Source organism: Pseudoliparis swirei, chromosome 12, assembly GCF_029220125.1.
Source record: "Pseudoliparis swirei isolate HS2019 ecotype Mariana Trench chromosome 12, NWPU_hadal_v1, whole genome shotgun sequence".
NCBI classification, from domain to species: Eukaryota; Metazoa; Chordata; class Actinopteri; order Perciformes; family Liparidae; genus Pseudoliparis; species Pseudoliparis swirei.
The window spans coordinates 4,509,471-4,521,794 of NC_079399.1; the positions used below are offsets into that span (position 1 = coordinate 4,509,471).

Sequence of the window (12,324 nt, forward strand, 5' to 3'; positions counted from 1 at the left end):
TAAAGAAATAAAGGCATCTTCTTGGTTGATGAAGTCAGAATGAATGTAATACCATTTTTTTTTTTTTAAATAAATAAACAGAAAATAAAGAACTTTATCACAATATTCTATTTTTATTTATATATATTGTATTTGTATATATATATATATTATATACAATTAGATGTTAAAACGTTTTTAAGGTTGACCTTTTAATGTTTACGTCGGTTACTTAAAGGGACGGCGTCGAGCATTTAGGGGTCTCTGGTTGACTGAAATGGAATATCACATTTAGTGTATAATCCGTGTTTTCGTTACCTTTAGAATGAGTTGTTTATGTCGACCGCCATGTTTTCTACGGGAACCCGGAACGGACAAAACAAGCCCTGTTGGCCACCGTTCATTCTCCTTGCAGTCTGACAACTCACCACCGGGGGGCGCCAGATCCGGCACCTTTAGGCTGTCATACAACTTGGACCTCAATCGTTTCAATCATTCCTGTTTTTTCAGAGCAGGGTGAACACAGGTGTCGTGGATTCAACTGATTACGTCACAGCCACACTGCCAGGGCCCTAATGAATGTTATTGATTACACCTGTGGTTAAACAGGCAGAGGCTTAAGCAGCAACCAATCGCTGTGAAGGAAGTGCAACGCTGGTCGGACCAATGTCTATTATGGAGACTGTTTTTAAGCGATGACTGGGGATATGTCAGGAGTCGCGTCAACACAACAACGTCAGTGCTCAGTGGCGTCCTCAGTCACCAGTCACCGGGTTCATGTTCCTACCATTAGTGTTTCAAGTTTATCATTATCCAACCGAGAAATAAATGGATAATATGGATACGCTGCGCGGCTGCGTATGCGTAACTACGCACTAATTGCGGGAATAAGATGCGCGTACAAAAGAGCCCTTCCGACCTCCGTGATAAGACGGCTCTGCCAGCGGGTTCAGGAACAAGTGAAGGCAAGAGCTCAAGGCCATGGAGTGGTGGTGTGTGTGTGGAAGGGGCAGACAGAGACAGGATCAGAGAGGAGAACCAGCGTGAAGAGAACTCCCTCTAAGCTCCCCACATTCTTTAGCTCATTGTCTTTCTTCGGCCCGACGGGCAGCGCCGCCGCCCCGGCAGCGGCAGCGCCGCCAGAGAGACCAGCCATCTGAGAGAGGCTTCAGCGCAGAGCCTGGCGGGCGGACATCCGACATCGGGGCCGGAAGGCATCCGGCAGGCGCCATGTGCAGACCTTCTGGCAGGTCTTCACAGCAGACATCTTCAACCTCTTTCTCCTGAGATGTTCCAGGGTGTCCCTCCTGAGAGCCTGTGTTTGTCCACCCCTGTTCTGTCACCAAACACCCCTGCCCGACAAACCTGAATTACTGACCCCCACTCTGAACCTCGATTGTCAGTAAGGTCATTTTGAGGTTGTTTGAGGTTGCGTTTGGTTCTTATTGCTGGACCCATTCATTTTGCACATGTTGAACGCCACAATTTGCACGCCCTTACACCCTGCCACCCCACCTTGGCCATTAACTGCCACCCCACCTGGGTGGTTGGGAATGTTGACTGTGTGTGTCAGCTCCTGTTCAAGGACACTGCTGTGTCCAAGCTGGTCACCAAGCTCAGAAGCTCAGACCTTCCACAGCTGAGCGCCCAGACTCAGGTGACGCCTGCTGGTGGGTGATCTTCTCGGACGGTGAGGCAGGGCGGTATGACTTCAGCCCCGCCTGACCTCAATGCTGCCAGCCCCTCATGGGTGCCCTCAGGACACCCTGTCTGCCCGCTCTGCACTCCTCCAGCCACCTGCTCAGGGCGCCCTGACACAGCAATGTTGGGGCTGATCACGACGACAGCGGTTGAGGCTACCAGAAGGAGGTAACATCACAGGACAGCTCACCAGAGGAGAACAGCCTCGTCCAGGAGGTCAAAGAAGAACAGCCTGGTCCTCACGACGGAGACGGAGGAGAGCACTGAGGATCGACAGGGAGGGCGAGAGGATCCAGCAGAGAGGAGTTCCTCGGGTTGCAGTAGACATCTCCGAGCTCCAGCACGTTCCCACGCACCTCACAAGGGTCGTCTCCACACCCCTCGAGGGACCTCACATTCGGCACGTGACACCACTCTCGCCACCATCGGGCGACCGAGAACACTGATGGCCCCACAGGTTGCATTCAATCCTCAGACATCGAGGTGGTGTCACCCCCGAGGAGTAGCCACCGCCTGGGGCGGAGGGTACATTTAGTGCGGTGGAGGGCACTACAGAGGGTGAACCTGGTCTGCACAGTACATCGTTGAGGGAGTACAGACCAAGTTCTATATTTTCTGTAATGCAAAATAAAAATATGTTATTTGTAAACTTCAAAATTTGTCATGAATGATTTTATTTTCTGTAGTGCATTCTGGAAAAAATTGCTTTTCTATTTATTGCTTTGCTTATTATGGCTTACTCTCTAAAAAAATTCTATCTTATCCTTGAAAATATTAAAGTATAAAGCGAAAATCTAGTATTATTTAAAAAAAATTAAATATTGAACTATAAACAAGGGTTTCCTGATCCTTGAAAACAACTCACTGCTGTTAATCAATTTTTTTGACTTGAATAAATAATTTTAAAGTGAGTTAGCAAAATTTTTTTTTTATTTGATTTATTGATTATGAAAAAATAAGAATAAAAGGCATAATTATTTTATTGTTTATAAAAAGATATTTATAAAAATTTTGAATAGAATAATCTGAGAAAAAAAGAAATTTTTTTGACTGTAATCCCTTGAACCCAATTTTAAAGACAATAAAAAAATGTTTTTGCCAAGCATTATCCGTTCCAAAAAGAACACCCGCGCCATATCCGGCTGGCTGAACGCGTCCACCAGGCAATACCCACCCATCACAACGTTCGACCCTTCTGAGACTATCCGTAACATGCAACACAGACAGTCAGGCACATGTCTACTGAAGGACAAGGACCCATTCTCATGACATAAATGACAGATGTTGATATGAATCCCTCATTAACACTACAGATATTATATATATTCTTATAATATATATATTATATATTTATACATTATATATATATATATATATATTGTATATATATATTGTATTATATATATATATATATATTATATATATTATATTATTTTATTATGTTTTTATATATATATATATTATCATTATTATTTCTATTTTATGTTTTATTTATATATATATATTATTATTCTTTTTTTTTGTTATATACTTGTATATGTTTTTATATTTATATTCTGTTTTTTTTTCTTTTAATGCTATACTGCCAGTTTTGTGTAACTTGAAACTTGAAACTTGAAACTTAAACTGTGGCTGCCAGGAAAAAAGTATTTATCGACTAATACTTTAATAAATATGTTCAACCATTTATCTTTTTATTTTTACAAGTGTTCATCCATTACTTTGGTGAACAATCTGTCATTTGAATAAGATATATATTTTTAAAGGTACCTATTTCAACAGTTCATCCATTAATTTCTTTTTAATAAATACTTTTAAAATAAGTATTTCAACCATTGAGCAAACCAGCCACGACACATCCATTTTAACCACGTATACAATACTTACTTTTTCGTGCACTTTTTTTCTATTACAACAAATTCAGTTGACTGGTAAATGCGAATATAGCTTTTAAATCCTAATTTAGTCGATCTTCACATACTCGACTTACTACACACAGCTTCATAGCGGAGTCCTTTGCATTCACTATGAAACTAAAGCGTGTTTTGTTATTTTAATTCGTTCCCTGTGACCTCTGTGACCTCCGTGACTCTCAGACGAAGGAGATGTTCACCATCCGGCCTCACGGGTTCACCACTGCTGTCTCCATCTCTCCGAGTGGACATGGGGCTTAAGTGTGGGGGGCGGGGTCAAAGAGGCTCAGTCTGAGGGATTATCATTGTAGTCTACACACACACACACACACATGCACAGACCCCCCCCACCACCTCTATATAGACGCACACCCTGCAGCAACAGAGCTTTAAACGTTGTCCTGCTCATCAAGCGACAAGGATCAGGACCATGATGGAGGGAGAGCCGACCGGAGCCGGAGGAGGAGAGGAGAGGAAGAGGAGGAAGACGTCCGGCGTGGCGGGGGAAGAGGAGGAGGAAAAGGAGGAAGAGGGCCCAACCGGCCGGCAGAGGCCCCCCGACCGTCCATCGGTGTCCAGCTTCTCTCACGGTATCCGCCTCTTGTCCCCGTGATGGAGGACGTCGACGGACCGACGAGGCGTTCAAGTGTTTTCCGTTGTTTACGCGCCGCGTGCTTCGATGAGCTTCGATGTGCTTTGATGAAGTCGCCGCCCAGCTGGATGCGTACCACACAGAGCGGGGCCGCTAAAGAGCTTATGGAGCGTCGTTGATTGTGTTTACGTCTCCGTGCCAGAGGAGGCGAGCCTCAGAGGAGCGGTCGCGCTCGACGGAGCGCGGCGTGCGGACGACGCTCGGGGATCAAGAGTTGGCAACAAAAAACATGTGGATGTGGAAGTCATTTTGTTCAAATGCAACAGACAGCTGTGCGGTGTCAATAATCACTGTTTCCTTGGCATCTTCCTCTGTGTGCGTGTGTGTGTGTGTGTGTGTGTGTATGTGCTTGTGTGTGGTTGTATTCATCGATCCTCAGTCGGTTCACAAAGTCTTACTTTGTTGTGCTAACTTCGCTCTGTGAGTTTTTGAGGAGTTTTTGTCTTTTGCTCCGTGAATTTCTGCAATTTTAAACATATCTACAGAGTTTTGGTTTTGGGGCTCAGGTTTCTTTTGTTACAATCACATCTTCAGATATGTAATGTTCAAGAAAGGAAATGAAAAATGAAGAACATAAATGTACTGGCATAAACATGTCATATCCCTCTATCTCTTTATCTATCCCTCCATCTATCTATCCATCAATCTATCTATCCATCTATCTATCTATCTATCCATCTATCTATCCATCTATCTATCCATCTATCTATCTATCCATCCATCCATCTATCTATCTATCCATCTATCTATCCATCTATCTATCTATCCATCCATCCATCTATCTATCCATCTATCTATCTATCTATCTATCCATCTATCTATCCATCTATCTATCCATCTATCTATCTATCCATCTATCTATCTATCCATCTATCTATCCATCCATCCATCTATCTATCTATCCATCTATCTATCCTTCAATCTATCCATCCATCCATCTATCTATCTATCCATCTATCCATCCTTACATCTATCCATCTATCCATCCTTACATCTATCCATCTATCTATCCACCCACCCACCCACCCATCCATCCATCCATCCATCATCCATCATCCATCTGTCTATCTATCTATCCACCCACCCATCCCTCCATCATCTATCTATCTATCTATCTATCCATCTATTTATCTATCCATCCATCTATCATTCATCCACCTATCTATCTATCTATCCTTTCATCCATCCATCTCTCTGTCCTAACCTCTATCCCTCTATCCCTCCATCCCTCCATCCCTCCATCCCTCCATCCTCAGACGGCTGCAGCTCGGTGGCCAGCGGGCTGGACGTGGGCGACCGGCTGACGTACCTGGAGCAGAGGATGCAGATGCAGGAAGACGAGATCCAGCTGCTGAGGATGGCGCTGGCCGACGTCCTGAAGAGGCTCAGCGTCTCCGAGGAGCGCCGGGCGGCGGCGGCCTCCACGGGCCGGAGGCCATCGGGCTCCAGAGGTCAGTGAAGGTCACTGAGTCATCCTCACGTCAGTTTGAACAGCACTCTGACTGGGAGCGAGCTGATTGGGCAATACTGGATTAATAAGTAAACATTATTACGGCGTATTGGTCAAATTATAACAACGGAGTTTTTTATAATGAATTATTTAGTGTTGTTATTATTTGTATGTCTAAATGTGTCGCTAAGAGGTTTACCTTTCATCAGCAGGTGTTATTTCATGATAATCCGTCAATTATTTGATTGTTATTGTCAGGAAATCAGTGACATGGCTTTTTTCAAAACACCAAATAAATCCAGTGTGTGTTAAGATAACATTACATTACATTTAGCGAATGCTTTTCATATCATGTTACATGCATACACCGTAGACACAGCTACAGGGAGCAACTCAGGGTTAAGTGTCTTGCTCAAGGACACATTGACTAGGGCGGGGAACCGCCAACCCCCTGATTGACGGGCCTGCTAACCACCGACCCGCAGTCACCCTTTTATTTATTTTATTTATTTTTAATTTATATTTTATTAGTGTTCAGAATCTCACATACACATATTTAAAATTTTCAGATACTTTGTATAAAGCAAAGTAAAAAAACGAAAAAATAAACACATATGCAAATAAAGAAACACAAACAATACCATCGTAACAAAACTATAAATAAATAAAGCAGGGAGAAATCATTTTCTATAGAGTAAAGAGATACAGTCAGGCCATTTATCACCCTTTTATTTTTATAAATGTTGTATTTCCTTTAAATTCTTAAATGTATTATGTCCTGCTATTTTTTTAAATTATTTGTATATTTGTAAAAAATAAATGCTGACCCACACTCACCCTTTTATTTTCTAATTTTTTTATTTACTCTATTATTTAAATATAAATAATATAATTATAATATTATTATTATTTATTAAATGTATTATGTCCCACCGATATGAGACAAAGAACAGCGCGAGAAGCTGAAACTTGAGGAATATTTGGCATTTGTAAAATGAAAAGTGACCGAATGTGCGTGTGTGTGTGTGTGTGTGTGTGTGTGTGTGTGTGTGTGTCCACACAGCCAGGCCCCTGTCTCTCGCTCTGCCCTCCAGGCCGCCCACGATGACCTCCAGCGCCGCCTCCCTGAAGAAGAGCTCCACGCTGTGCTCCAGCCCCATCGCCCGGAACTACAGTCCAACACCATCGCGCAGGTAACACACACACACACACACACACACACACACACACACACACAGTGGCGAGCTTCACTTCACATTATCTATAATGTGCAAAAGCAATCAGCAGACGCCATTGTCCAAGGAAACACGCCGTGAATTATTATCCCAGGCGCCGTTTCCGTTCAAAGCTGGCAGCCCCCCCCCTCTTCTTTGGGATGCTGCTGCCGTGAGATATTAGGGGGGGGGGGGCACGATGATGATGAGGTCGGTTCTCTCTGCGGCCGAAATCTGGAGGATGCTGATATAATTGCACAGAGAGGTAAATCTCTCCTTCAATTAGGGCTGTCGGTTCAGTAGGAAGTGAGAAGCATCATCATCATCATCATCGTCATCGTCGTCGTCATCGTCATCATCATCGTCACAGTCATTGCGGCGGTGGATTTCTTTCCCCGCTCATCTCTCAGTGTCCACTTTGTGTCTTTAAAGTAAAACATATTCAGAACCGGGAACCGAAGGCTTTGTTTAAAAAGCACTTTATTTTAAATAATAATGAAGATTTTATTTTTTAAATGACATCCCGGTGCAGGAAGCTCTGCTGAACATCTCTTTCTTGGATCATGTGACAGAGGCTAACGTCAGATCCATTAGTGTCTGCAACTGTCTTCTTAATTTTTTTTGACTGTACATGCATTTTCAAATCTGAAAATGTGAGAATTCTAATTAAAATATGAATAAAATGCAGAGTGAACCACCTTTTTTTATCCCCATCAACCATCCTGTGACCTTCAGGAAACCTTCAAACCTCACATCTGAATGTCTTCATTTGATTGGCTGTTGTCTCTGAATTGTAATTTTACTGTAAAAATGTACAGTAATATGTAAAAAAAACCTCCCTGAATCCCAGTGACCTCACAGCGACCTCACAGCGACCTCACAGCGACCTCACAGCGATCTCACAGTGACCTCAAAGTGACCTCACAGCGACCTCACAGTGACCTCACAGCGACCTCACAGCGACCTCACAGTGACCTCACAGCGACCTCACAGCGACCTCACAGTGACCTCACAGTGACCTCACAGCGACCTCACAGCGACCTCACAGTGACCTCACAGCGACCTCACAGTGACCTCACAGCGACCTCACAGTGACCTCACAGCGACCTCACAGTGACCTCAAAGTGACCTCACAGTGACCTCACAGCGACCTCACAGTGCTTGCATGTCTTTCCCCTCCAGTGGTGTGATGAGCCCACCAGGCAGTGTGAAGGACAGCCCATGTAAGACCCCCCAGAGACCTCCCTCTGCCGCCTCCACCTGCAGGAAGCCTGCGGAGAGGTGAGAGGACAAACGCACGCTCTGAAAACAACAACAACACTTTGTTGTGTCCACATACACTTACCTCTCTCTCTCTCTCTCTCTCTCTCTCTCTCTCTCTCAGTAAGGCCAGGGAGGCTCCAGCTGGTGTCGGTGAGTTAGTCGTCTTCTCGCCTTTTTCCCTGATGTTGTCGTTTTTTCCCCCCCGGCTGTTTCTCGCAGCGTTCGGTTCATAACAAGAATATGAAAGAAAATCCTCTATTTTTTTTTTAAACAATGACTCAGCGATTGAGCAGAAGACTGACGAGTCGTCGTTTCTGTGTCGTTTCTCCGCAGAGACGCGACAGGTGATGCACTGCAAAGGTAGGCTTGATCCTGAGCGGCGGAGCGGAGGGCCGTTTGATGAACGCTCGTTTTATCTTGTGTTTATTTTGTGTGTCTCACATCTCACCATGACGCGTGTGTGTGCCTTCCCTCGCCCTTGCCTGACCTATTGACCTCCGTTCTAACCCTCTCCTCCTCCTCTTCCTCCTCCCACACCCAAAATGTGTCTTTTTTTCACGCACCCTCCTCGCCTCACTTCCCCACTTCACTTAGTGACCATGCAGATCTACCTGAGCCCCCTCTCAAGAAAGACTGGGTCTTCTGAGGCCGCCAGATCCGAGGCGGGGGGGTCGGTGGTGCCGGCGAATGGCGGCGGCGGCGGGGGCGGGCGGCCCGCGGGCGCGCCCAACCGTCCCCAGGGGAAGGGCGGCGGCAAGCCGGAGGCGAAGAAGAAGACGACGACGACGACCCCGTCCTTCACCTTGAACCTGCAGAAAACCACCACCAGCCGGAGCTCAGCGCACGACACACACACACACACACACACACACGGATACAAGAGCCTCCTGAAGGCGCCCAGCCAGTACTTTCAGATTTGTTACTGAGGCCCAGAAAAATCTGCAAAATTATTAAGTTTACTGACCTAATAAAAAAATGCTAAAAGCCTCAATCAACCACAAAAGAATCCTCCAATGTTCCCTCTGTTATCATCCTGACTGTGTCGCTTTGTTTAAGTGTAAAATGAGCATTTTAAACTGTCACGAGAACTGTGGACAGGGTTTTAAGGCATGATTATTTATTTTAAGGGTAGTACAGCATGAAAGATGAAATGCTCGTCTTCATCTTCTGATTCCTCGTTAGTCATAGATCCATTTCTCACATTGTGCTATAGTACCTGTGTATAGTTCCCTCTGACTGTTTCCTGTAGCTCTCTCTCTCTCTCCCTCCGTGTGTGTGAAGGTGTGTCGTCGTCTTTGGAGCATCGGCCGTGTTTGATGTGTGTGAGCGTGATGTGATGTTTGTAGACGGTTCGGTCCAGTTAAAGCGTAACGAAAACAGGAAGAACAATTAAAAAAATATGATGACTAAGGGGTTGACTTGTCCTTGTTTTAGTGTGTGTGTGTGTGTGTCTGTGTGTGTGTGTTGCACTTTCAACAATTTTTCATGAGCAGGAAAAGAAGAAGAAGAAGAAGATGACCAAAAAAGAAGAAGAAGAAGAATCTTTTGATTCCCCAACATCTACATGTCTGTTATTCAAAAACATCTGAAAAGGGCCAAAATTAACATTTTATTTCATTGCAAACTTAAATTTCGATATAATTTGTACACTTTCAAGCTTTGTTGTTCAACCTTGTTGAATTACACACTTTTGTATTTTATCTTTTTTATCCTTTATCCCCTTTTCAAGTCTGATTGTTGATAATCTAATCCAACAGGTATATCTGAGGTATTCTTGGGCCATTTTTTGGCTTCTAACCTCTCCTACAAAATATTAAAAAATAGTTTAGAATGTCTTATTATCTCTTTACTTACATGCACATATGCAATAAACAACTATAAATACAAACAACTAAGTGAAAGGACATCTATCACTGACCTTTCCTGAGGTTGTGTGAGTGTGCCCCGCCACAGCGCCCCCCTGTGGAGATAAAGCCCTCAACAGGGTCACCAGAGGAATAAAAAGAGGATATTAAAGTTGCACCATTTAAATAAAAGTGAGTTCACAACACAAACGAGGTGGTTTCATGACCACTAAACCAACATGTGGCCAGTACCTCCTAAAAGTCTTCACCAAAACCACAGCGCAGAAACTCCTGTGCTCTTCAGGGGTTATGAGGCCCTCTGCTGGTGAGACCGCGGTACTGCAGCGGGATTGAACGTAACGCGTTGCTATAAGAAGGGTGCTGTCACGGCTGTGGGATATTTAACAGCTGCAGTTATTATGAAAAACTAGAGGAGGAGAAAATACATTTAAATATATTTTGTTCCATAAAAAAAATGCCAGTCTGTCCTCCACGAGGAGGCAGCAGCTGCCGCTGCAGACAGACAGATGTTAGGTGCACCTTGTCGACAGGTGTGTGTGTGTGTGTGTGTGTGTGTGTGTGTGTCTCTCTCTCTCCGTCCTTTTGTATACAGTATCACATTCTGTTTATTTTACACATGACATACTGTAAACTCATGTCGTACACCTTAAAGGAACAGTTCACCCCTAAACCCATGTTGTGCAATATTTATCATATTTTAATGGAGGAACTATTTAAAGAAAAAAGGTTCATTTGAAACGGCTCGAAGTTCTTTAACAGCTTTCATATATTTCAGTGTCATGAAATCATGAAATGAAAAGAAAGCAGATGAAAGGAAATAGCACACACACACACATACACACACACACACACACACACACACACACACACACACTATACACACACAAACAATACAATATCTCTGCAGGGTCTTAAAGGCTTAAAGTATTTGTGGCATTTTAATCATATCACTAATATTCCTGTGAAGCTCTTAATTGTTTTGCAGTGGAATCAAAAGCATTGTACACACACACAAACTCTCTCTCTCTCACACACACACACACACACACACACACACACACACACACACACACACACACACATACACAGCATTCATGACGACACGACGACGTGCGTTTGTTTTCCGCACCTGCCTGCACGGTAGCTGCACGACCAGCCCGAGGGCGCCACCGTGCAGCAAAACCACCGCGCTGCTCTCTCTCTCTCTCGCTCCCCCCTCTCTCTCTCTCTCTCTGGCTCTCTCTCTCTCTCAGCCTCCCAGTGGTCGCAGGGAGGAAAAGATGGCACCCCAGAAGCCGCCGTCAGCCTCCTCTCCGCCCGGCTCCTCGTCCCGCGGACAGCGGCGCGCTTCCCTCTGAAATGGCCTCGACCGGTTGAACCGCCGAGGCGCGTGACACGACGACACCGGAGAATATTTTTATTTTTTTGTGTGAATTTTTTTGGGGGTAATTTTTCATTTAAAAGAACAGACCTGAAAAAAAAAAACTGTGGAGCATCCGTGTAGCATTCTCCACACCCTGTCCCCCCTCACCCCCACCCCCACCCCACCCTTCCACATCTGCACACCGGCCGGCTGCGCGCCGCATCGAGGTTTTGATTAAAACATCCAGAGGTTTTTATGTTATTTTACATTTTTAATTTTTTTTACTGGAACTCAAAGGACGAAGCACTGACCACACAGAAACACCTCGTTCATCTCACTCTGCCGGAGCGGAGGGCACGATGAGGTAAGCACGAAGCACGCTGTTTGTGCACATTAAAGCGCAGACCGCTGCGATTCTATTGCGCGTTATTATGGGACATCAAAGCGTCTGGCGGGATAAGACACAACACGTGCACCGTGTTTTTTTTATTTTTATCGGCCCGCGGATGTAACACAAAAGGTGCGCCACGCGCCTTTATTGACGGGCGGGTCACCTGTCGGCCGACCGCAAGCTGCACCTTTAAGAGTCCCGCAGAACCGGGTGTGACAACGGCTCCCGGTCCTCTTGACTCCAGCTCGCTTCGTGACGTGTCTGCGGGAGAGAGAGAGAGAGAGAGAGAGAGAGAGAGAGAGAGAGAGAGAAAAGAGGCGTTGTCATGGAAACCAGACTACACGTGCAAGGCCGTGCAGCCTTAATGCGGTGCGTTTGATGTGCAAATAAGCGACCACGTGTGTTTCATCTATTTATTTTTTTAAGCGGACTATACAGTATACATGTGTGCACGCTCACCGATGAATCCCACACACACACAGACACACGCACACACCTTCCCAGCTGGGAACCAATCAGATGAGAGTATTCGC

General features: G+C 44.9%; 2 protein-coding genes across 2 annotated transcripts in view; both read left to right on the forward strand.

The window, feature by feature from the left end:
- Window positions 1-9,582, forward strand: part of LOC130203070 (uncharacterized) — an 11,667-nt gene extending 2,085 nt beyond the window's left edge. The window contains exons 2-7 of the mRNA XM_056428960.1: window positions 5,502-5,696; window positions 6,759-6,888; window positions 8,092-8,190; window positions 8,294-8,322; window positions 8,506-8,532; window positions 8,767-9,582. Coding sequence (XP_056284935.1) covers window positions 5,502-5,696; window positions 6,759-6,888; window positions 8,092-8,190; window positions 8,294-8,322; window positions 8,506-8,532; window positions 8,767-9,098 — 812 coding nt within the window. The 3' untranslated portion in view covers window positions 9,099-9,582. The remainder of the gene's footprint in view (window positions 1-5,501; window positions 5,697-6,758; window positions 6,889-8,091; window positions 8,191-8,293; window positions 8,323-8,505; window positions 8,533-8,766) is intronic.
- A 1,756-nt stretch (window positions 9,583-11,338) lies between these two features.
- Window positions 11,339-12,324, forward strand: part of evlb (Enah/Vasp-like b) — a 63,645-nt gene continuing 62,659 nt past the window's right edge. The window contains exon 1 of the mRNA XM_056428549.1: window positions 11,339-11,764. Coding sequence (XP_056284524.1) covers window positions 11,760-11,764 — 5 coding nt within the window. The 5' untranslated portion in view covers window positions 11,339-11,759. The remainder of the gene's footprint in view (window positions 11,765-12,324) is intronic.